The sequence below is a fragment of the Balaenoptera acutorostrata genome, chromosome 8, assembly GCF_949987535.1.
Source record: "Balaenoptera acutorostrata chromosome 8, mBalAcu1.1, whole genome shotgun sequence".
Classification (NCBI taxonomy): domain Eukaryota; kingdom Metazoa; phylum Chordata; class Mammalia; order Artiodactyla; family Balaenopteridae; genus Balaenoptera; species Balaenoptera acutorostrata.
Window position 1 is genome coordinate 88,478,780 of NC_080071.1, and position 24,134 is coordinate 88,502,913.

At 53.1% G+C, this 24,134-nt stretch overlaps 1 protein-coding gene across 1 annotated transcript in view; it reads left to right on the forward strand.

Moving 5' to 3' along the window:
- The first annotated feature begins 5,070 nt into the window (after positions 1 to 5,070).
- Positions 5,071 to 24,134, forward strand: part of MROH2A (maestro heat like repeat family member 2A) — a 44,415-nt gene continuing 25,351 nt past the window's right edge. Inside the window, 20 exon segments of the mRNA XM_057551483.1 lie at positions 5,071 to 5,146; positions 6,002 to 6,097; positions 6,330 to 6,511; positions 10,469 to 10,600; positions 10,796 to 10,838; positions 10,841 to 10,939; positions 13,352 to 13,450; positions 14,066 to 14,217; positions 14,722 to 14,865; position 15,041; positions 15,978 to 16,069; positions 16,272 to 16,350; positions 16,478 to 16,591; positions 18,961 to 19,037; positions 19,980 to 20,099; positions 20,411 to 20,521; positions 22,281 to 22,342; positions 22,344 to 22,408; positions 23,385 to 23,425; positions 23,986 to 24,127. Of these exon segments, the coding sequence (XP_057407466.1) occupies positions 5,071 to 5,146; positions 6,002 to 6,097; positions 6,330 to 6,511; positions 10,469 to 10,600; positions 10,796 to 10,838; positions 10,841 to 10,939; positions 13,352 to 13,450; positions 14,066 to 14,217; positions 14,722 to 14,865; position 15,041; positions 15,978 to 16,069; positions 16,272 to 16,350; positions 16,478 to 16,591; positions 18,961 to 19,037; positions 19,980 to 20,099; positions 20,411 to 20,521; positions 22,281 to 22,342; positions 22,344 to 22,408; positions 23,385 to 23,425; positions 23,986 to 24,127 (1,927 nt within the window).

The window sequence follows — 24,134 nt, forward strand, 5'->3', positions numbered from 1 at the left end:
TTTATTAGGTGGTCTCTTCATGGGTGTTGCATTTATTTATTGTTAAACTACAAGTTCTAACTACAAAAGTAATGCATGATTCTGACAGAAAATTTGAAAAATATAGAGGTGTACACATACACACACAAGGAAATTAAAATCACCATTAACCATATTCCCTGCAAATAACCACAGTTAGTAAATATTTTGGCAAATGTATATAGTTATAAAATATTGCAAAGATACCAAAGATATCTAGTGTTTTCTAACATTCTTCCTTCCCTTCATCCTATTGTGAATGTTCTCTCCAGGTCTTTGTATAATATTTAATGTGTTTTAAGTGGCCAAGGAATATTCTATTGCATGAATATACCAGGATTTATTTAACCACTACTTCCTGGTGTATTCACTTTTATTTTCTTTTAGAGAAAAGACTTCACCGAATATCCTAGTAGCTAAGCCTTTGTACATATTCATGACTATTTCCATGGGAAAGTGCCTTACAACAAATCAATGGTTGTCTGTTTCGGTTCCTTTAAGGTGAGGACCCACAGGCAAGGAGTTTATCTGGGAAGTGAAAGAAACCCTGAAGGCGAGTGGGGAGTAGGATGGGGAGTGATGACCATCAGGAAGGCAGCTCTCTGTGGGCAGTGGGAACTGAATCCTGCTGGTTGACACTGGGAGCCAGTGCAGAAAACATGCCAGACTTACCCAGACTGGAGGGGCAAGGCCCTTGGGGATCTGAGCACTTGCCCCTGTCGGTGATTGGCTGCTCCCAGGTGGTATTAATTTCCCTGCACTTCCAGTCGGCCACAAGAGCAGGCAAGGAGGGCTTTAAAACCCAGAGAGGTCCCACGGGAGAGAAATGCAGGTGTGGTGTTGGAGGTCCGGCCCTGTGCACTAAGCCATAAGAACACAGGCATCTGGGTGGGGCACTGATGCACGGTTACCTTGGGCAAATGGTTTGAGATATTCCCGAACTTGCCAGAGGGGTTCAATCAGTGCTGAGGGAGCCAGGTTCTCAAACTCCCTTCAGTATAAAGTATTATCTTGAAAAAAGAAAGTATCAGTTTCATTGGCAAAAGTGGGATTTTGTTTTTAATTGCCTGTTATTATTATTAAAGGTTGAATTTTTTTTTTCATGCTCATGAGCCATTTGTATTTATTTTTTGGAGAATATCCTTTGCCTGTTTTCCTGTGGGGTGTATTACCCTGATGATTTAAAAAAGAAATTTTTTTCTTGTTTTCCTTCCCTTTATTTTTTAAATAAATTTATTTATTTAGGCTGCGTTGGGTCTTCGTTGCTGTGCGTGGGCTTTCTCTAGTTGCGGTGAGCGGGGGCTACTCTTTGTTGCGGTGCGCGGGCTTCAGTAGTTGCGGCTCGCGGGCTCTAGAGTGCAGGCTCAATAGTTGTGGCGCACGGGCTTAGTCGCCCCGCGGCATGTGGGATCTTCCTGGATCAAGGCTCGAACCGTGTGCCCTGCATTGGCAGGCGTATTCTTAACCACCGAGCCACCAGGGAAGCCCCTGATGCTTTGTTGAGGGCTTACTGAATCACTGAAAATACCCTCCTGTCACGTGCATTTTTTTCTTCCACTTGTTCTTTAATTTTGTCCACACCTTTGTTTGTTGGTTTGTTTTTTGCTTTGTGTTACATGTAGAACTTTCAAATGTGTGGGCTTCAAATTGGAGCTGGGGTCATGGCTAGCTAGGATTTCTCCTGACCCCAGCCCAATTTATTCCTTCGCTAGGTGGCTTTTGGAACACAAGCCGTTCACACCAGTTCCATCCCATACCTCTGAGCCCCATGTTGTTTCGTGGACTATGTCCCCCCTCCTTCAAGGTCCTTCCCGGTCCACCCGGGGACCACCTCCCAGCCTCACTGCCCACGGCTCCCTGCTACTCCACCCCTCACCCCCCAACCCCCAGGGACCCCGAGCTGCTCTGACCTCCCCCAGTTCATGCTCCTGTGCACCTTTGTGTTCCTAGTTCTTAGACCCTCTTGTTTACAAGTAAGACAACCCAACTTAGGATATCTTAAGCAAAAAAGAGGTCATTTTGTAAGGAGACGTGCTTCCTAAGGGTGAGAGGCTCACGGGCAAGCCTCCAGAGGAGCTGAGCTGAGTGCAGCCTCTCCGGCCCCCTCCCGTCCCCGCATGCTCCGGGCGCCGGCTTTACGACTCCCTCTCCTCTCGGCCTTCCCCGCTCCTCAGTCCCGGTAAACGTCATTCCCAAGATCCCACAGGGGACTGACTGCGTTCTCGCTTACCCAGAGTTCCGGATTCCTGTGAGAAAGAATCTGATTGGTCCAGCTGGATCAGGTGTCCACTCCTTGTCCAATGAGGAGTGTCGGGGGAGGGATTATAGACGGAAAACACGGCCGCCAGGACCCCGTAACTGTGACTGTGGGTCAGGGAAGCGGGAGCTTTGTGAGCCGGTAAGGTGCCCTGAAATGTGTTCACTGTATACATACTCTATTTCCATTTTTCCCACTTTCTTACTGGCCCTTTCATGCACTTAAGCTCACAGGTTTCTACGACTACCGTGTTTTCTTTTTTGCAGGTTGGTTCCCATAGAAGCAGATGTGGGAAGCTCAGCTGCGTGACAGCACTAAGAGTGGCTGAGTTTTTGTTTTTTTTAAAAAATTAATTAATTAATTTATTTTTGGCTGTGTTGGGTCTTCGTTTCTGTGCGAGGGCTTTCTTCAGCTGTGGCGAGCGGGGGCCACTCTTCATCGCGGTGCGTGGGCCTCTCACTGTCGCGGCCTCTCCCGTTGCAGAGCACAGGCTCCAGACGCGCAGGCTCAGTAGTTGCGGCTCACGGGCCTAGTTGCTCTGTGGCATGTGGGATCTTCCCGGGCCAGGGCTCGAACACGTAGTCCCCTGCATTGGCAGGCAGATTCTTAACCACTGCGCCACCAGGGAAGCCCAGAGTGGCTGAGTTTATGAGTGCGTTGTATGTGGTCCTGTATTACTGTCATACTCAGAAAAAAAGTATTTTCATTTGGAAAACCAAGCAGAAGCCACTTCATTCTCCTGGATCTCATCCTCTTAGCATCCTCTCTAGATAACGTGTTTGGGGCATCTCACTTTTGGCCATGGCTTACACTCACCATGTATGCAATAATAATAATAAAGGACCCCTTCCTCCACCCCTTCTGATAGCCATGTTCTTCACAATGTCACATTGCAGCTCTTCCTATCAAGAGGGGAAATCTATATCCCCACCCCTTGAGTCCGGACTGGCCTGTGACCTCCCTTGGCTGTTAGAAGGTGGCAGAGGTGAAAGGTGCAGTTCAAGTCTAGGCCCTGAGACGCCTTGGTGTGTCTGCCCGCTCTCCTGGAAACCTGCCCAGATGCTCTGAGAACAACCTAGGCCAGCCCTGCTGCATGATGGGAGGCATGGTTCCTGATCACCCTGGTCACTTCAGCCAATAGGAAGCCAACTGCTAGGCATGTGTGTGAGGCCATCTTAGACCAGCCAACCCTCATCTAACCCACTGGCTACCACAGCTGCATGAGTGACTCCAGTTATGCTTGACTGGACACAGCCCAGATCAACAGAACCACCTGGCTGACCCATAGACTTGTGAACGATAATAAACTGTTGTTTTCAGTCATTAAATTTTGAGGTAGTTTGTTACACAGCAACGGCTAACTGATACATGCACTTCTGGCTCTAAGTCCACAATCTTTCATGTGTTGTGTCTTCAGACTCTCAGAGGACAAAGATGTGTCCTACCCACCTCTGTATCCACCACAACATGGAGAGCCAAGCTTAGCTGCACACTGCAGGCACACAGTGAGAGTCTGTGGGATGGAATTGCAGCCATTTCACTGAGTAATCTTTGAAAGAGAAAAGAAGGCCCAGAAGGGAGTGGGAGGTAGGGCCAAGGGGACTGTGAAAGAAGGGGCATGTTGTAACTGCCTTCTGGTGTCTGTTCCATCATGGTTTACATGTCTCCAAAGGGCAGACTGAGGAAAAATGCGTGAATTTCGTGAGGATGAGTGTTTGGCACTATGTAGAGGAAGCTCGTTTTCTAACCACCGGGATTCAGTGAAGTAGAAATGGGCTACTGAGGGTCATGAGCTCCCTGGTATGAGAGGTGACAAGCAGAGGCTGAGGAGCTCCCTCTTGGCCGTGGGGACAATGGGAAATTAAGTGGGAATTTTAATTAAGCAGTCTTAGATCTAGGTGGCTCTGGGTCTTGATCTGTTGCCCTGTAATGCATAGAAATTCATTATTTTATTGCTCAGACTGTTGATCGGGGCTGTCTCTCACAGCTACAACTGACAGAGAAATCCTTTGGGCCCCACTTTTGGTTCAGGGAAACAGGGTCACTGCCCTGTCTTTCTTTGAAATTCTTTATCTTCAGGAGGAAAAAGGATCTGGGAGCTTTTATCCCTCAGTGTTGACATCTGTGTTGATGTTTGTCAGCCCTTAAGAAGTTGCTGATGTTGAGAGAGCCCCTTGAGAGGAGGGATGAGACCTGCCGAGGGGGATTCTCATTAATCATTAGTTTTCAGTGTCCAGAAAAGAGGGAGGAAAGACCCTTCCTCACCAAGTGTAGCTATCAATAGCTGTGTGACAAATTACTTAAATGTAGTGGCTGTCAGTAGGGCCACACTGCCCCATCCTGCAAGCTGTCCAGTCCTTGGGGAAGAGAAACCCTCTTCTCAGGACCCTTCTGTCACCCCCATCTCCTCCAGCTGCCCGGATCACACCTCCCCACCCTGGGCTCCTATGACCACGTCCCCAGGGGACTTGGCTGTGAATCCCCCTCTCCATTTCCTTTCCCCAAACAGGCCACCATACCTCACTCCACATGTGGGTGACAGAAATGTTGATTAACAAAATAATGTGGGTTTTTTAAATCCCAGGGCCCTGTGCACTCCTCAAAGCGCTGGGTTCACAGGGCTCAGGGAGACAGTTGGATCTGAGAGTTCCAAGGGTCTGGGACCCAACAGTGATGATTCTAGTGAAACCCTCCCACCCTGCCAGGGGACCTGCTCCCTGTCTGAGTTACAACTGAGGAGCCCGAAGGTCTCACTCCTTTGTCAACCCAACCTGCCATTGTCCACATTACCATTGATGTGTATCAGGCAGAGAACGGAGCTTTTTCTTGTGGTGTGTTTTTGTTCCATCCAGGAGAGAATTCTGAGAAAAGGTCAGGATTTCGGTCCCAGACTTGGTCCTTAAAGCATTCCCAGGAGGAAGGGAGCACAGGATGGTGAAGGGCCCTGGGATGGAGTTTGAGGAACTTGGGACGGGAGGAAAGAGGACCTGGGAGCTCTTCACCCTCCGTGTTGACATCTGTGTTGATGTTTGTCAGCCCTTGAGAAGCTGCTGATGCTGAGAGAGCCCCTTGAGAGGAGCGATGAGACCTGCCGAGGGGGATTTCTCATTAATCATTAGTTTTCAGTGTCCAGAAAAGAGGGAGGAAAGGCCCTTCCTAACCAAGTGTAGCTATCGATCACTGTGTGACAAATTACCTAAATGTAGTGGCTTAAAATAACACCTGTTTATTATGCCACAGTTTGCATGGTCAGGAGTCTAGGCTTGGCTTAGCGGGGTCATTTATTTAGGGTTTCACAGGCTGCACTCAAGATGTTGTCTGGGCTGCATCCTTTCTGGAGCTTGGTCCTCTTCCAAGCTCATCTGGTTGTTGGCAGAATCCAGTTTCTTGTGGTTGTAGGACTGAGGCCCTCGGTTCCTTGTGACATGGCCCCCTCCATAGGCAGTTTATATCACCACTGTTTACTTTTCAAGGCCAGCATGAGAATCTCTCTCCAGTCTGCTAAGATGGAGTCTTATATGACATAATGTAATCATGGCAGTGATCGCATCATGGGAGGTTCCCATCGCTTTTGCCATATTCTATTGGCTAGAATAGGGGTCTAACCAAGTCACGGGTTCCTCCCACACTCTAGGGAAGGGGGTTATGCAGGGTGTGACTCATTGGGGGGTCATCTTATGGTGGGATGACACACCAAGTATTTTACAAATCTTATTATCTCAGAAGAGCTTGAGGAACAGATGGAAGAAGCATCAACAGAGTCAAATGAGGACGTGTCAGAGGAGACAGAGGACCTGGAGCCTCTGGAACCAGACGACAGTGGTAAGAAAGTCACCCCCTCCCTGCACTCCTGCCTCATTTCGGCCACTAACTCCTGGAGGGCAAGTCCTGGTCAAGATCTCAGTTTCTCCATCTGCACAGTGGATAGGAAGGTCCCTGCCCAGTCATGCCCCAGGTAGAGCTAGAGCTGTGCAGGTATCAGGGAGACCGGAGCACAAGGAACAACCCCTGTAATGGTTGTCTCGGCATCACACCTGTGCCACCTTTGTCTCAGGTACCTTCCAACAAGTCACAAACCTCCTCCACATCATGGACAGCGAGTCAACCAAAACGGGCGCTGCTGGGGCAGGTCCTGACCTGCGGAAGACGCTGGCCTCGGTGCTCATCAGGGAGAAGGCCGCCACTGAGCCGTCTGTGGTGACGGACGCTCTCATCCGCTGCCCGCAGGTACCGGAGGTAGGGCCTCCTCCCCCTCAGCCGCTCCTCTGAGCCTGGCCACCTGTGTGCACGTCCGTCCACTGCTCAGCACACATTTACTGATGGTTGCGGATGCAGGCTAGGTGCTGGGGTACAGAGAATGACAAGACCATGAGGGTCTCAGCCCTTGAGGCCCAAGTGGGGCCTGGGCCACTCACAAGTTTTCAAAGCTCCTCGGTATTCTGACGCAGTGGGTTTGGGAGTCACCATTCTAGAGCAGGTGAGCTGAGTTACAAAGATGTTAAGCAGGGGTGAAGCAGGTAGATGTGGGGGAACAGAGACACACCAGATGCAGGGTGTGGGAGTGCTTGGCCAGTGGGAAGGCTGTTTACTGGGGCAGAGGCTGGTGTAGAGGATGCTGATGGGAATGATGGAAGATGTAACTGAGATCATGGTGGGCTTTGTACGACAGGGTAGAGTTTGGACCAGAGCATCGGTATCCCCGGAGGACTTGTTAAAACTTCAGATTTCTGGGGCCCATCGTGAGAGTTTCTGATTCAGTAGGTATGGGGTGCAGCCCAAGAATCAGCATTTCTAGCAAGGTCCCAGGTGACGCTGCTGCTGGTCTGGCGACCACACTTGGAAAGCTGTTGAATTTTAGACTATTCTTGAGCTTTTGAGAGTGGGTAGCAGAGCAGGTCCTTATAGGAATCCTTTTTTTAAAAAAATTATTTATTTATTTATTTATTTATTTATGGCTGTGTTGGGTGTTCGTTTCTGTGCGAGGGCTTTCTTTAGTTGCGGCAAGTGGGGGCCACTCTTCATCACGGTGCACGGGCCTCTCATTATCGCGGTCTCTCTTGTTGCAGAGCACAGGCTCCAGACGCGCAGGCTCAGTAATTGTGGCTCACGGGCCCAGTCACTCCGCGGCATGTGGGATCTTCCCAGACCAGGGCTCGAACCCGTGTCCCCTGCATTGGCAGGCAGATTCTCAACCACTGCGCCACCAGGGAAGCCCAGGAATTCTTAATAGCAAGCTTTATTTTATAGAAAGAAGATACGTGGCAGCCTTGAGGGAGGTGTGTCAGGGTCCAGGAGCATAGGCAAAGATTTTGCAAAAGTCTTTTAAAACCTAGGTTTTATTATTATTCAGGTATAGTGAGACCAACAGCTCAGGAGATGATTGCCCTTGAAAAGATGGTCTGTTACTCACAGATCCAAGAGGCAGGGACACGCCATGCCATGCAGGCCCACAAGGAAGAAGCAGGGTCGGGCGGGAGGCAGAGGGAGCAAGGGGGAAATGTACGCAGGAGTGTTTATTGTGGCTTCTGTAGGGGAAGATCCGGCGAGGCAGGATGAGCAGACGTCAGATTGGCTAGTGTGGATAATTTCAGTGAGGTCTGGGGTGTAGGGGCTGCCCTGAGTGGTCTGGTCCCTGGCCCTGGGGTGATTAGAGCAGGTATATAGTGGTCCAGAGCGTGAGAGCCTGATAGAAGAGGTGGTTGGTACGTGGGCTCTGGATTGCTTGCTTGTATTTGACAAGCTTGCTCGTGAGTGGGTGAGTTGTTTGCCATCTCTAGGAATTGACTAACCCTGGGCAGTCTCTCCAGGGTCCACAAGGCCCCAAGAAGTCAAAGCATCAGGAAATATAGAAAATTTTAAAAACCACGGTTAATACCCAGGCCATGATAAATGATCAGTGGCAATAAACAGATGATAAACAAGTAGGCATGTTTTGTAACTTAACCTGTGTTAAAGATTTTAGTTATTCTTTAATTAGTGAAGGAACCAGTAAGATATTAAAATCGGTTAAAATGACAGTTTTACTTATAGAGATTTACATTCTTTACCAGACAAAATTCCTTTGCGTTGTCACAAACAGGAATCATTTTCAGCATCAGTTTCCTAAAGCTTACCTTCTGTCTCTGTGGAGACGTAGCAGAGCCTAGACTATCACAGGCGATCCAAGGCACGCACTCCCACAGGCCGGGTGATCCTGCAGGGGCAGCAGACGGCACCAAGCCCGCCTCTGGGAGGCCACCCCGTGCCTGCTTTATGCCACTTTCCAAGTCTTTGACAATTTTTCTCTTGCGCCCGTAAATATTCTCCAAAGATTAATTTCGATCGCAGAATTTAGGCTGGGCATATTAGAATTTGCCTGGCTGTTTACATATCTGCAGCAACAGTGTTAGCTACGCATCTAGGCTTCCTTGAGTTTGCCTTGAAGATCTAGAGCGTGAATTCTCAATGGGGTGATACTGCTCCAAAGCAGGTAAAATTGGTTCTTGCGGCAGTGGGGTCGGGGGTTGGTGTGTGCGAAGGATACTTTAGTTTTTGATGTAGGAAGCACAGATATGTAGAATCAGCTATATAATATCTTTGTGGTATTACATTTTCATGGTGGGGGGCAATTAGGAAAAAATGCTTAAGAAGGCTCCTTAGGGGACAATTAAAAAAAAAAAATGAAGAGGTTGAGAAAACAAAGGCCATTGGACTAGGCAGCGAAGGCCACGCGGTTCTCTTCGGTCCAGGAGTTTTCACGAGGAATCTCTCACTGGAGTTTACAAGCCTCTCTTACTTGCTATATCGAGACCAGGAAAGAAAGGCCAAGACTCTCTGTACTGGATGTCACTCATAGAACGTATAAATTTTATTGACTTCCTCTCCTCTTGAGGTCCCCAAATTTGCTAAGGTCTTGACTGTTGGTAGGTGACCTCCTTACCAGCCAGGGGAGGGGGCCATCTTCCCAGAGCGTTTTGCAGGTAACAGCCCCCGTGGAGAGGAGTCCCCCCTTGTGACAAGAGCTATCTAAGAAGCAAAATAGATGATGTCCTCTTGGACTTGCAAGAGGGCCAGTGCCAAATCTGTGGAGGACCCTGTGTGCTGACCATTTGACACCTGCCTAGCTGAGTATGCTGGGCTGAAGGCAGAGAAGAGAGGACAGATTTGCAGGCCACACTGACAGGGCCAGTTGGATGAGCCTGATGGGAGGAAGGGAGGGTGTGGCGTGAGAGATGGCGGAGTTGGGGTCAGAGTCTTAGGCAGTTTCAGGATGGTGGGGTCTTCTACCAGATGAGACATTGATAATTCTGCATCCAAATCCAATGTGTGGGTGTTCCCCCTGCCACCAAATAATTCTCTGACGCCAGCTAGGTGTGCTACAATTTAACTCAATTCTGACACTGTCTACCTGGAGATAGTGTCAGATCCCAGAGGTTAAGGGCTCAGTCCCATAAGACGACCCCACCCCTGCCCCTGCTTCAGACGCCAATCGTAAGTTTGGCCAACTGGCTATAGTTTGGAGGTTTCCATGACCTCCTCCTTGGGTTCAATTAATTTATGAGAGTGGCTCACAGAACTCAGAGAAACATTTTACCTACTAGATACTAGTTTATTTTAACAGGATATAACTCAGGACCAACCAGATGGAAGAGATACATAGGGTGAGGGTTTGGGAAAGGGCGCGAAGTTTCCAGGGCCTCTCTGGGCACACCACTCCTGCCAAATCTCTATTTGTTCACCAGTCTAGAATCTCTCTGAACCTTGTCCTTTTGGGTTTTTATGGAGGCTTCATTATCTAGGCATGGTTGATTAAATCACTGGCCATTGGCGATCGATTCCACTTCCAGCCCCTTTCTTCTCCCCGGAGGTCAAGTGGGTGGGAATGAAAGTTCCAATCCTCTAATCAGATGATTGGTTCTCCTGCCAACCAGCCCCCATCCTTAGGTGTGGACCAAAAATCATCTCAATATAACAAAAGACACCTTTGTCACTCTCGTCACTTAGGAAATTCCAAAGATTTTAGGGGCTCTGTGCCAGAAACTGGATGAAGACCAAATATAAATTTCTTATTATAAATCATAATCTCACACTATTTGGGAGGAGGACCAGTGGGAGGGAGAGCGTGGTGAACTTGCGTGCTCTGCCAGGGCCAGGTACATCCCAGGCTCCGCTGCCCAGTCCAGGACCTTCCCACCCGCCATACTTGTTCCCCAGATTTCCGCTCAGCGCAAAGTCAACGTTTACAGCCTCCTCCAGGAGATCGTCCAGCAGGAGGGGGAGCTGGGGGAGCACTGCGTCCAGAGACTGGTCACCATCGCCTCCAAGGAGATGAGGGAGATGCTGCAGGTAGGAGAGCCCTGCCGCCCAGCGACCCAGGGGCTGGGCCTTGGTAGGTATGGTCTGGGCTGCCCGAGGCCCTTGTCCGGTTACCTCATGGGGCAGGAGTAGGCTGAGCAAGCCCAGGGGAGCCCAGCAGGGCTGGAGCAGGTGAGGGGCAGGAGCTGGTGGTGACGCCACACATCCCTCTCGCGTCCCCTGTAGGTGGAGGGCTACGTGAGGGCAGAGGTGGCCCTGTCCCGAAACCACTCAGCTTGGTCATGTATGAGCTGCAGCACCGCCTCAGACCCCTCAGCCTTGCCGAAGAATTTGTCATCCTCACCCTGACGAAGCTGGCCAATGGCAATGGTAGGGTCCGCGGGGCCTCAGCCCCAGTATCTGACCCCTTTAGACCATCCCGTGTTCCTGCCGGGCCTCTGCCCTTGTCTCTGCCCCCATCCCCTTCCATTTCTCTCTCTTAGTACCTTTCTCTGGCATCCCTCCTTTTCATCTCTGTGTGTCTCTCTCTGTCCCTCTCAGCTGCCAAGATTCTCTCTCTGTGTTTCCGCCTCTCATTTCTGTGTCTTTATTCCTGCACTCCCTTCTCTTCCAAACCTCTCTCTCCTCTCTCCCTCTCTGGCCCCGTTCTCTCACTTTCTCCTTCCCTCCCTCCCTTTCCATCCCACGAATGTGTGCTGAGTGCCTGCTGCATGCAGGCCTTGGGGTGGGTGCCACAGGTGAGTAAGACCACAGGCGAGTAAGACACTGTGAACCAGTAAACAAGAAAACAGATAATCATAATATGAGATGGCAGTTATGAAGAGGACAGCCAGGGGGCTTTTTGAGATCAGGATGAGGGGAAGAGGACGTCATCTCTGTGGGGCCCTCATTAAGGTGGCGATGCTTCACCTGTGACCTGAAGACTCAGATGATGATTATCTGTGTGAAGAAGTAGATGAGGGAGCCATCCTGCACTGAATGTGCAAAGGCCCTGTGGCAGGAGAAAGCTTGGTTTCTCTGAAGAACTGAGAGGTCACTACGGCCGGAGCTAGAGAGAGGGGGGTGATGGGTGTAAAATGAGCTTGGAGAGTTAGGCAGGGCCTAGTGGGCGTGGCGAAGAGTCTGGACTCTATTTAAAGGCACTAGGAAGCTATTGAGGGATTTTTAAGCTGCAGAGTTGCCTGATGAAACTTCCGGGAAGCCCATTCTTGCTGTGGTGTGGACGGAGAGGGGGTGGGAGGGGTGTAACTGTGAGGTGTCTGTGGCTCAGGCTGGGACTCATTCGGCGAGTGGAGGACAGACGTGAGTAGTAGATGGGGTTCTGGTGGGTGGACTTGCTGATGGACTGTGTGTGAGAGACAAAGGAACAGCAGGACCCAAGAATGATTCCTGGGTTTCAGGTTTGAACGGCTGCCTGTATAGTGTGTTCATTTCCTGAGACGGGAAACACTGGGGGAGAGAGAACTTAGGGCTCAGATGAATTTCTTTTGCGTGGACTGAGTTTGCATTCCTTGAGAGTTGTCCAAGGGGAGAGGTCATCAAGCGGGCAGTTGATGTGGGAAGCAGAGTTCAGAGGGCAGGGGGCCTCGAGTGTAGGTGGTGTCCAAAGTTGTTGTCACCAAGGGGGTGAAAGTAGAGAGAGGAGAGAAGAGGGCCAGCACCTCGCCCTGAGAAACCCCAAACCCGAGAAGGCTTAGGGGGAACTGAACCAGAACTAGAGCAAGATGAGGGCAGTGTGGTGTCGTGGAGCCTGCGAGAAGGAGAAGGACTCAGGAAGGGCCCAGGGGCCAGTCGGGGCCCATCCTCTGGGGGCGCCTGGGAAGATGAGGCTGGAGGCGGTGGCTTCCTGGGGACAGAGGCTGGTCCAGAGGGGGGCAGGAGAGGGATGGAGGCAGAGGCAGTGAAGGCAGGAGGGGAAAGAAATGAGATGGTAGCTGGAGGGGCTCTGGGGGCAAGGCGGGCGGGGCCTGTGTGGGCTGATGCCAGAGCCAGGAGAGAGGGCAGGTGGGGGGTGCAGAAATGGGGGTCCAGCGGGCGAGGGATCTGAAAGGGGAGCTAGTGGGAGCGGGGCTGGAGGCGAGTGTGGTCTATCGCCGCTCCTCTTTCTCTCCCGCCCTCCCACTGCAGTTTCCCTTCTTTCTCTGCTCTTTCTTGTGATGCCTGTTGCCTTTTCACTTTCTCACTCACAGCCTCTGGTTCTTCATCCCAGAACGTCTGTGGGACACCCAGAGGGGTCAGAGGCTGGAAGAGCCCACACTCTGCCTCCTCTCCCCCTTCCCTGCCTCCCCCTGCTCCTCCTCCCCTCCCCCCTTATCCTCCCCCTCCTCTGCCTCCTTCCCTCCTTTCTCCTCCTCCCCCTCCTTCTTCCCCTCCTCCTCCTTCCCTCCTTTCTCCTCCTCCTCCCCCTCCTCCTCCTCCTTCCCTCCTTTCTCCTCTTCCTCCTCCTCCTTCCCTCCTTTCTCCTCCCCCTCTTCCTCCTCCCCATCCTCCTCCTCCTTCCCTCCTTTCTCCTCCTCCTCCTCCCCCCCTTCCCTTCCCCCTCCTCCTTCTCCTCTTCCTCCTCCTCCACCTCTCTCCCCTGCTCCTCTCTTTCCCACTTCCTGCCCCCTTCACCGGCTTCCATCTCTTCTTACCTCCCCTGCCTCCCACTCTCCCCTGTGGCCCAACCGCACAAAGCGGCTCCCTGGCTCTGCGCCGGGGCTGGAGGTGCGGCTAGCGGGGTTGTCCTCTCTGCTGACTCTCCTGCCCTGACTCCTCGTGACCTCTGCCCGTGCGCCACAGTGTTTGAGTTCATGCCATACATGGGCATCACGCTGGCTACCATATTCACCATGCTGAGGCTCGCCAATGAAGCCAAGATGCGCCAGGTCATCTGCAGGGGTACGTATCCCACCTGGGCCCGCAGGTCCGGCCCAGTCAGGGTGCTGGGGGATGGGGAGGTGGGGGAAACAGGTAGAGATGGAAGGGTGATGGGATTCACAGGGGAGGGCGACCGGGGGAATGTTTCCAGGTTGGGCTTGACTTGGGCAGGTCTTTGATGCCATTTACATCTGATCACATTGCCCCAGGTTTTGATAACTTAATGTTTCTGTGGACCCAAATCCCCAATACCTGAGAAAAGTAGGGCAAAATGTGTTGGCCGCCCTCTGCACTGGAATCCCCAGGATGTGAGTGAAAAGAGGTTTATTCCGGGCCCCAGGCTTGGCCTCGGCACAGGAGCATCAAGGGCTGGCGCCGAGTCACACCTGTGTGCTCTACCCCCCCAGGGGAGCCTTTCACACACAGACCTGCAGGGTGAACATTAGGGAGCTCTGAGGGAGTTGGAAGGGCAGAGGGGGAGGGACTCAGAAGGAGATTTTTCTAGCAGCGTCTTTGGCCATCTCAGTGACCTGCTAGTTATGGAGGTGCATGAGGGCTCCCTCCTGAGAAGGTGGCCTGGGAAGCCTTTGTCCTTCTTCCTGCCCCTCTGGGCTCACTGCACATCCCCACGGACAGCCATGGAGACCTTCTGCGAGATGGTGCAGTTTTACCTGAGGCACCTGGAGGGCAGTGTGTACCCCGTGATGACCGAGGAGCAGTTTGCTGTGAGGCTGTTCCCCAGGTACCGCTATTTTGTGACCGTGTGGCTGAGGGACGACAACCCCAAGGTGAGACTGCCCTGCTCGGGGGTGGGGGGCCTGCACGGTCCCTGGGTCACGGCTCCCCAGCCTGCGGCGCTGGCGGGGCTGAGATACCGCGCGGTCCGGGGAGATGGGGAGCTGATTAATGGCAGAGCCACGTGGGCCCGGGGCCTCAGAAGGCGGCTTGATAAAGGTCCCTGGCGGTGCTAGATGAGGGTCCCTTTCACATGCCTGCCAGGCGCTCTCCGAGCGGTTTACCTGTGGGAGCGATTTCCACGCCAGCTCTGTGCCATGGGACTGCTTTACAGCTGAGGAAAGTGAGGCATAGAGAGGTCAAGTGTCTGCCCAAAGTGACCTAAGTGGCAGAGCCCGGACTTGGGGGGCAGTCTGGGTTCACTGCCCACCTGTGGGGCCCGGGGGAGGCCTGGACTCTACTTCCAAGGTCCCCTCTGTCTTGTGGATGGGGATGACATCACTGGGCCTTGCTGAGGTCCTGGGCCGAGGGGTCTAGAGACGCCGCTCCTGTGGTAGGTGAAGCTGGGGCTCATCAAGTCCCTGAAGCCTATGCTGAACCTCCTCCTGCCCAGCGACGGCCTGTGGGAGCAGGTGTACGACTACATCCCCCTGCTGCTGGCAGAGTACCAGGGCCGCCTGGAGGCACTCTTCATCACACAGGTGAGGGGCCGAGTGGGCAGCGGCCTGGGCTGGAGGCTTGAGATATTTGGGGCTCCCAAGTGTCCCGGGTGGGGAGTGTCATCCGGGTGGGAGATAGAGCCATGGGGCCTGGCACCTGTAGGATTTCCAAGAAATGAACGCTGCCATTCCAGGTGGAAAGGATGAGATGCCAAAGGGTTTTGGAGGCCACAGTGAGGTCATGGCCTTTGTATCAGTTTCTTAGGGCTGCTGTAACAAAGAACCATGAGGTGAGTGGCTTAAAACAACAGAAATTTATTCTCATTGTTCTGGAGGCCGGAAGCCTGAAATCAAGGTGTTGGCAGGCTGTGCTGCTTCTGAAGGCTCTAGGGGAGAATCTTGCATCTTCCAGCTTCTGGCGGCCCCAGGCACTGCATCACTCCAACCTCCCCCTCCATCTTCACATGGCCATCTTCTCTGTGTCCCTCTGTGTCCTCTCCACTTCTCATAAGGACACCAGTCATTGGATTTAAGGCCCACCCTAAATTCAGGATGATCTCATCTCGAGATCCTTAACTAATTGCAAGTACCCTATTTCCAAGTGAGGTCACATTCTGAGGTTCTGGGTGGACACAAATTCTGGGGGGAACACCAAGGCAGGCGACCCCTGCCAGCCTTGAACTCCTGTGAGATGGAGCCTTTGCAAGGTTCTGAGTGGAGGCGTGACCTGGGCTGATGTATACTGTGCAGGGGGTCACTCATCTACAGACGAGGCGAGGCTCTCATCTTTGCTGTAAGAGCTGGGAGCAGAAATGAATGGGACGGATTTGGGGAGCCATGTGTAGATCATTCGGTCTAAAGATGGGCTTCACCTCCCAGTGACTAGGAGAGAAAGGGGAAGAAGGCCTTGAATGTCACGCTTGGTGGCCCTAGTGCAGCCCTGCCCAAGCTTTACCGTGCACGGGAATCACCGGGGGCTGGTTGAAACAGAGTTGGATTCAGAGGTCTGGGCAGGTCTGAGAGGTGGCATTTCTAACTAGCTCCCAGAGGAAGCTGATACGTCTGGTGGACGGAAAACACAGAGTAGCAAAGGTCTGGAGTTTGACCGTGAGTCGGTAGAAGGTCACGTGCCACCACTTCCCACCTTTTGCAAGTCTTGAGGCAGATCCTGGAAATGTCAGTGACCACTAACACCCCTGTCCCGCAAATGCAGCTGCACACCATCTTCACGGAACTGCACGTCCAGGTGAGGCTGGCAGGCTGTGCTGGGCGCGGCCTTCTCAGGGTGGGCCCATGGGAAGGGGGCTGCGGCAGGTGGCGTGGCCCACCAGGGCGAAGGGTGAGATGGTGGTGGGGCCCCAGTCCCGCTCACGTGTCTCCTACATCCTGCTGGGGGCGAGGCCGTGGTGCTCCTGCAGCTGCACCCTCCCTGCGTGACCCTGCCCTAGGTGTGCTCCAAGGCCCCCGCCCAGCAGCAGTACAGCAGCCAGAACCTGACGGAGGTCGTGCACTGCTTCATAGCCCTTGGTGAGGCTCCCCGAGGTCCGCTGTGAGCCCACGGGAGTCCCGGCCCCGCTGAGCACTGGGCCTGGGGCTGCCTCGTCCCGCTGCTCTGGCTCAGGGGGCACGACTAAAGCGGTCCTTCCGCCTGCAGCCCGCTCCTACCCCAAGGAGCTGATGAGGTTCTTCCTCAGCCAGATGGAGAAGAGCGAGGAGGCCGTCCGCGTGGGGACCCTGACCCTGATTAGGGCAGTGGTGAGGGCACGTGGTGAGCGAGGGCAGGAAGCGGGACGGGGGTTGGGGCGACGGGTCTCAGCCACATCTGCGCCTCCTTCGTTTCCTCTTTTATGGACACTACTGGGTGGGCCAAGAAATCACAGCTCCGGGTTGCTTCACGTTTTCTATCCTTGAACATAGCCCACCCTCCACACCCTCACCCCTTTCCTTAAATCCCGAATCCCAGCTTCCACCTGAGTCTGAATTTCAAACTGTTTACCTGAATCCCCCAAAGCTAAATCAAAGGCTGAATATAAAGCCTAGTTACACGATATAGACGTAGCCCTAAAGCTCTGTTGACCCAGTGCCGAACCTTAGTCTGAACCCCTGATTCTAAATCCCTAAGCCCAAATCCTAAACCTGGACTTGATAAAGGGAAATACTGTCCCCAGCAGCACCAGCTCAGAGAGCACCTTTGCGTGAATTTGAACAAGGTGCCCCCTACTGGCAGCATGTGGTCTTGCATGACTCGAGAAGAGTATAGGAGGCTTCAGTTCAGTCCTTCAGCTGGGTGCCCTTGCACAGTGCGCGAACTGGGCAACTGTACGTGAACGACCTGCTGCTGCCGGTAAGCCCCTTTCTTAAAGAAATGCAAATTTAAGCAACAGTGAGACCCTTTTTACCCATCTGATGGGCAGAGATGCTAAAGATAATGACTAGTGTTGGCCTAGCCATTTTTCTGTAAAAGCCCAGATAACAAAAATATTTTCAGCTTTGCAGACCACATGGTCTGTGACAATTATGCAACTCTGCATTGTAGAGCAAAAGCATGGTCTGTATAGACTGCAGAGAGTGGTGGTGTTCCAATAAAACTTTATCCACAAAAACAGGCTTTGGGCCGGATTTAGCCTTAGGGCTGTACTTTGCTAATCCCTGGTCTAGAATACAAGAAACCAGCCTTCTATACTTCATTGATGGGGGTGTAAATTGATTAAACCTTTCTGGGTTCTCAATTGGATAGGGCCCAAAACTTGGGCTCAAAAATCTAACATTTTGTCAATTGTCTGAAGGAAATAATTGCCCAAAAGCAACTGGATAAAGATGTTCATTATAACATTGGACATAAAAGCCAAACATTAAAAACAACCTACATATTCTTCTATAAGGAATTTGTGGAATTAATGATAGTATAGCAACATATGGAATGTTATACAATCTACACTTTTTCATGGAAAAGCTGCCCTTTATATATTAAGTATAACAATACGGTATGGGACAGTATATATAGCATGACCTCGGTTATGTGAAAGAAGTCTAGGTGTTTATGCATAATGAGTTTAGAAGGATACACCTAAACTGTTAAGGGTGGTTATCTTTTATTTTGGTTTTACAATGAACAAATACTATTTTTATAATCAGAAAAAAGTTTTCCATTTTGGAGATAAAAACTTTAAATTGTAACATTCTCCCTTTCTTTTTTTCTTTTTTATAATTTTTATCGGGATGTAGTTGATTTACAATGTTGTGTTAGTTTCAGGTGTACAGCAAAATGAATCTGTTATATGTATACATATATCCACTCTTTTTTAGATTCTTTGGTGCCTGAATACCTGCCACCTTCTACCCCAACCTCATTTCCTCTTTTTCCTCCACCAGCATTGACTTCTAGTAATGCCTAGCCTTGAGCGCAGCCTAACTGTAATTCCGTCCATACCAACCTCTCCAGAACCTTCTCCTGCTCTTTCTCACCTCCCTTACTCTTCCTCCTTCCATCGAGTGTGCGGTCATCAGCCCTACATCCAGCAAACACACAGCCCTCTTGTGCACCAGGTCCGGTGTTAACTCATTACTGCTCACAGCGGCCCTGTGAGGGAGGTGCTCTTAGTATCCACCTTTTACAGGTGAGGAAACTGAGGCACAGAGGGGCTAAGTAATTCACCTGGGGTCACACAGCTGGGATGCGGTGAAGCCGGAGTTTGAGTGCCGTCAGCCTGGCACCGGAGCCCAGGCTCTCCATAGCTGGGCTTTGCAGCCTCCATGTGCCTGCTGTGTGTCCAGCACCGTGTGTCCAGCTGAGGGGACTAAAGAGCTCTTGGGGGAGACCCCGCCCTGCCCTCAAGGAGGGTCCACTAGGTTCCAAAGAGACACACAGAGCAGAGGCCGAGGGAGTGAGGCATGAAAACAACGTCCCCCTGGGCTGGGGTGGGGAGAGTGTTGAGAGCACCGGGAAGTGGCCAGGGTGACTTCTGAGGGAAGTGCCCCTGAGCTTGGGGGGCTGAGTCGGAGGCTCTCAGGAGGGTGACGTGGACCCCGACCCCTGGCTCCCGTGGAGGGTGGCGGGCAAGGCTTTGCAGCTTCTGGCATCCCCTCAGAGCCCGGCCCTAAGGCCAGTGGACCTCCAGGTGAGTTTTCTTCTTTCAGAGCCCAGAATGAATATCAGGACCATCCACCTGGCTATCCGGGTGGTCAAGGACACACTCTCCGACACCCAGCCCAAGGTAACGGGGCAGAGACCCAGAAAGGGGTGCAGGTCGGGGCCTTTGCCGGGCAAGCGGAGGGAAGTTGGTGGCGAGTGGGGTGTTCTTCTATTAGCAGCCGCCTGCCTTCCCCTCCAGCTCTGTGGGTGGAGCCCTGGCTGCCTCCTCTAGTAAGGCCCTTGGATGGAAAACCTACCTTCCCAGCCAGCCCTGAGTACGGCTGGGGGTGAGTGAGGCCCATCAGAGCTGCGGTCCCGTTCCTGAGACCCCTCCCTATCACCAGGGACCTGGAGTCTTCCAGCCAAGGGTCTCAGACACCACCCTGGACAGAGGAGAGGCCGAGCAAACCCAGCATCAGCTCGAGCTGCTTGGCGGGCTAGGGTCTTTACCACATTTGAAAAAAGCAGCTCGTCAAATAAAGGCTAAAAACCACAGGCCCGGCTCCATTGCAGCCACGGCCCCCTGGCGTCTAGCTTTGCTTCTGAATACAGACCCTGAGGGCTGCTGTCGAGTCATTCTGTCCCAGGGAGGGGAGATCCAGGCTGGCGAGGGTCTGCACAAATGGGGACGGGAACAGGGCTGGAGACGTAGGCGGAGCTGCCTTCAATACCTGGAGGACGTCAGGGGGAGAGGGAATAGGCTTCTTCTGTGTCACCGCCACATATGAGCCCCAGGAGAAGGGTCAGCTTGTCCTCACCGGGGCTGCCTGAGGCTGGAGGCGCCTACGGAGAAGGGAGCGCTCTCATGTCTCCGAAGGGCTCAGATGAGGCTCCTGGGCGTGTGGGCTGCCGAGTGGCACCCCCGGATGAGACGGGGTGGTGGACAGAGCGGGCAGTAGCCAGGTGGCCCCTGAGGCCCCTTCCAGACCAGAGCACCCTCAGTTCCTGGCTGTCTCATGTCACAGGATTGGGTGTTGGATCCCCAGCCTCTAACCCCCAGCATGTCCGTGCCCTGTCCCCTCAGGTGAGGATGGCTCTTCTCCGCATCATTGGTCAGTTGGCCCTGTCCGGCTTCCAGGACAGGATCAGAGGCTGGGGCCTGAAGTACGTGTCTGTGCAGCTGACCTTGTCCACCTACAAGCTGGTGAGTGGCCCTGCCATGCAGATGGTGAAGCAGCTGGACTCTGGAAATGGTTTCCACAGCGTTGAGGAAAGTGTGCTGCTCAGTGTACCGGGGTTTGAACCTGCGTGCGTGTACCTTCATGACGCAAGGACACAGACGCACACAGTAAGCCGCAGGAGTCTAGAGAATACTGAAACGTGTGCACAGCTCTGGGCTTCCCAGAGACTCAGCATCTGGGCATCAAGCCTCGTGGGGGGTGAGGAAACCGCAGCCAAGACCACAACAAGCCCCTGCCAGCCCACAGGCAGGGGCCCCTCGAGTCTGTCTTCCAGGTACATCGCCGGGGGAGCTTTTATCAGAGGAGCTTGGAGGAGAAGATGGTCCACAAGGTCGCCATGGGCACCGTGAGGATCATAACCTCTTCTGTCAGTGGGATGACCAACATGAGTTGGCCCACTGGGCTGGCATGCCGGAACTGGTAGCTCATGTCTGCAGTGCTCCGGGCTGGGGGGAATAGCACAGGCCCAGAGTTCTGCACTGTTGCTTCTCCCATTCCCACTACCTGGGATGACTGCGGGGCCCTGAGCTTTCAATTAGCTGAGCGCTTGTCTTTCAAGATCCAGGTGCTTGGTGGGAACAGGGCAGTGCCTGGCACACAGAAGGCCTAATAAGTATCAGTTGACTTGGTGCTTGAAATGTGTCCATTACCTTGAAGTCCCTTCAGTCGAGGTGTGTGTGTGTGCACGCGCATGCATGTGTGTACGTGTATGTGTAAATAAGTGATTTTAGTGGTTTAACTCCAGACATTCAGTGAGTTCCTATTATGTGAAAGACACCAGGACATACACTGGAAAGGCTCAGTATGACCCCCAAGTTGTTCACAGGCTTTAGGGGAAACAAACGTGCCAGCTTTTAATTGCAATACAATGTGACATAGCAATAAGATAGAAAAATTTACCACGACAGCATACGGAGGGGATCATTGTCCATTAATGGAGGCCATGGCCTCGATGCTCCCCATCCAGGGGCAGCTTATCTTAATTATAGAAATAATAGTAATAATAATAATAAGGCTACAATCCATTGAACACCTACATATAGCAGGTATTGTACTAGGTGCGTAATATGTAGAATCTCATTTAATTATCCCAACAACCCTGTGAGGTGAGGTCTATTATTATTACCCTGCTTTTGTAGATGAGGAAACTAAAGCTCAGAGGGCCTCATTAAGTGGCTCAAGGATTCTAAGCTGGTAAACAGTGGAGCCAGGATTAAAGTGCTCTTTCTAGCTCATCATGCTGCCTCCCTGGGGGAGCCCAGGAGCTGGGGATTCTCGTCCCGGTGGCTAGGACAGGTCAAGCAACTTCATTGTAGTCATTAGCACAGGCGCTCACCCCTGACTCCTAGGGCTGGGAGTGGGGCTAAGGAGGGGCCAGGGTCACTGGGGGTGTTCAGTGATCATCTGAGGAGAGGGGAGATGGCAGGGTGAAGTTGGAGGACTAGAGACAGCTCTAAGCATCTGTAGAGAAACAGAACCAGTAGGAGATATATATCAATATATCATTTGCTTTATTTCAAGGAATTGGTTTATGCATTTGTGAGGGCTGGTAAGTCTGAAATTTAGGGGGCGGGCCAGCAGGCTGGAGACTCATGCAGTAGCAGAGGCTGCAGTCCTGAGGCAAACTACCTTCTTCTTCAGGGAAACATGTTTTTTGCTCTCAGCTGATTGGATGAAGTCTACTCACGTTATCCAGACTAACCTCCTTTATGGATTATGCACTTTCATCAGATTTACAAAATACCTTTACAGCCACACCTAGATTAGTGTTTGAATACCTGGGTACCTTTACTTGCCAAGTTGACACATAAAAACTGACCATCACAGTTGGCAAGCATGGTTGGGTTGTCTGCCCAGTGTGCACCTCTAGAGGATTTGGCGTTAGAGGGAGGGTGCTGGTCAAAGAGGATATGATGGGTGTGGGGTTGGACTGAGGCCAGCAGGCATGGGGGTTGGGTGCCCAGGACTCGCTGACCCCCTCGGCCACGGCAGGTGGGTGTCGCTTAGATGGCCCTGGCAGGGACTGGGGTTGGCAGCAGAGCTGGGCAGGGCTGAGGTGGTCAGCTGGTCAGAGTGCGGTTCTGGAGAAGCGATGGTGAGGCCACACTGCAGGGGTGATCCTGCCCCCCGTACCCGCCCCCCAGGAGTTTTGGGTGAGGCTCCTGTGCTACATCATGGAGACGGATCACACCGAGGCCAGACCCCCATCTGGCAGAACGCCAGCTCCATGCCGAGGATGGGGAAGCCAATGCGACCAGCAAGGGCAGGCACGGTGGGCAGCACCCCTGGGCCGGCTGCTGCGGGTGGGCACGTGGGGCCGGAGCCCAAGGCCGCCCTGGCCATGTCTGAGGAGGTTAAAAGCGTACAGACTTCCTCCGGCAGTCCACTCCTCGCGTCCCCATCCCCTGGCCCGTGCCCCCGGCCCAGACCCCGACTGCAGGGCTCCTGGCTCTGGCTTTCTCCAGGTGTGAGCTCTCTGGGCCCCTGGGAGCAGGTCCCATCCCAGTCCTCTGAGACCACCCCCATCAGGGGCCCCCCCGGTTGGAGCACCGTTAACACCAGACTCACGAGAAAGTGCCTAGGCTGACCTCCGTACGGGTGACACCGTTGTCCCAGGGGGGTTGCTCTCGCGGACCCGGGGCTTTGTGGATGGGTGTGGCCGGCGACCGCAGGTGGCTGGGAGCCTTATAGGACACGGCGGTGGCGAAGGGCGGAGACTGCTCTGAGCGGCCAGCTAGGCCAACCCCTGAGGTCTTCCTCATGCCCTCACCCCAGCTGGGCTGGGGCCTCTCCGGGCATCACCTCCCTCCCCTTTGCAACTTCCCAGCCGGCCTGGCCCTCCCTTGCCCACTGGTCCAAGTGCTGTGAGCTTGCTTCTCATGGGCTCATTACCTCGCAGAGCCTGAAGAGGAAGGTGAAGTGAGGGGTGTGGGTGTTTAGTTACTGTTGGCTCGACAAGGCCAAGGTTCACAGTAGGAGACAAACACTCTCACGGCTGGTCCTTGTGTCTACTACGAAGTGGGCTGTCTTGAAAACAGTATCTTCTAAGCCCCAGCCTGCAACACTAGGCTTCTTCTTCCCAAGATAGCCAGTTACAGTGATGTCCTTTATGGAGAATCCCCCATCCTGACGCATCCTCCATTCAGGGGGCAATGAGATGCTGTTGGGAAGCGCTTGGCAGGGTAAAGCAGCCCTAGGGGCACGGGAGCAGGGCAGCTTCAGCGGGGGTCGCATCTTCTCCTCCTCAGTGGATCTGCCTGCGCCGCAGAAACTGCTGGCCCGTCTCCTGGTGAGCGGCTCACGTGAGCTGTGCCCTGGCTTGGCCACAGCTGTGTCCTGTGCTGCCTCTCCCTTGAGCTCCTAATTCTTACAGCCTCCAGGGAGAGGAGGGAGGTGGACACTTGGCAGGACAGAGCTTTCCAGGTCCCTGTTGTCCCTTTGGGGTACATGTGGCAGGGACAGTATGCTCCCAGATTTCTCTGCTTGGCCTTTGAATGGCCCCAAAGCATCCACAAGACACTGTCGATAGCCTGCCCATCCCCAGGGTCAGCTCAGTCCTGCACCCATGCCTCCTCCTCCTTGTATTGACTCTGGACACTGATCCATGCTCCATGGAAGCTGGGGTAGTGGGGGGAACCCATGATCTTGCCCCTCATCTCCTTTCCTTCCTGCAGCATCCTCTGCGGGGATACTCTGGTCCTGGAGATCTTCAGAGCTCTGCTTGAAAACCCCCCATCCCGTCCAACTCTCCCTTTATGAGCACAGACCGTGAGGCCCCAGGTTGGGGAGTAAGGGGCCTGGGGCTGCCCAGCCCGGGCGGGGCCCCACTGGAGTCTCGGTGCCCTCCAGGTGCTGATGTCGTCCCCCTACAAGGGGGAGGGACGCGGGATCGCCATGCTCAACCTTCTGAGGACCCTGAGCCAGAGCATCGCCCCCTCCATGGCCGACACGTGGGAGCTGGAGATCCCCCTGCTGGTCAAGTACCTGGAAGGTGAGGT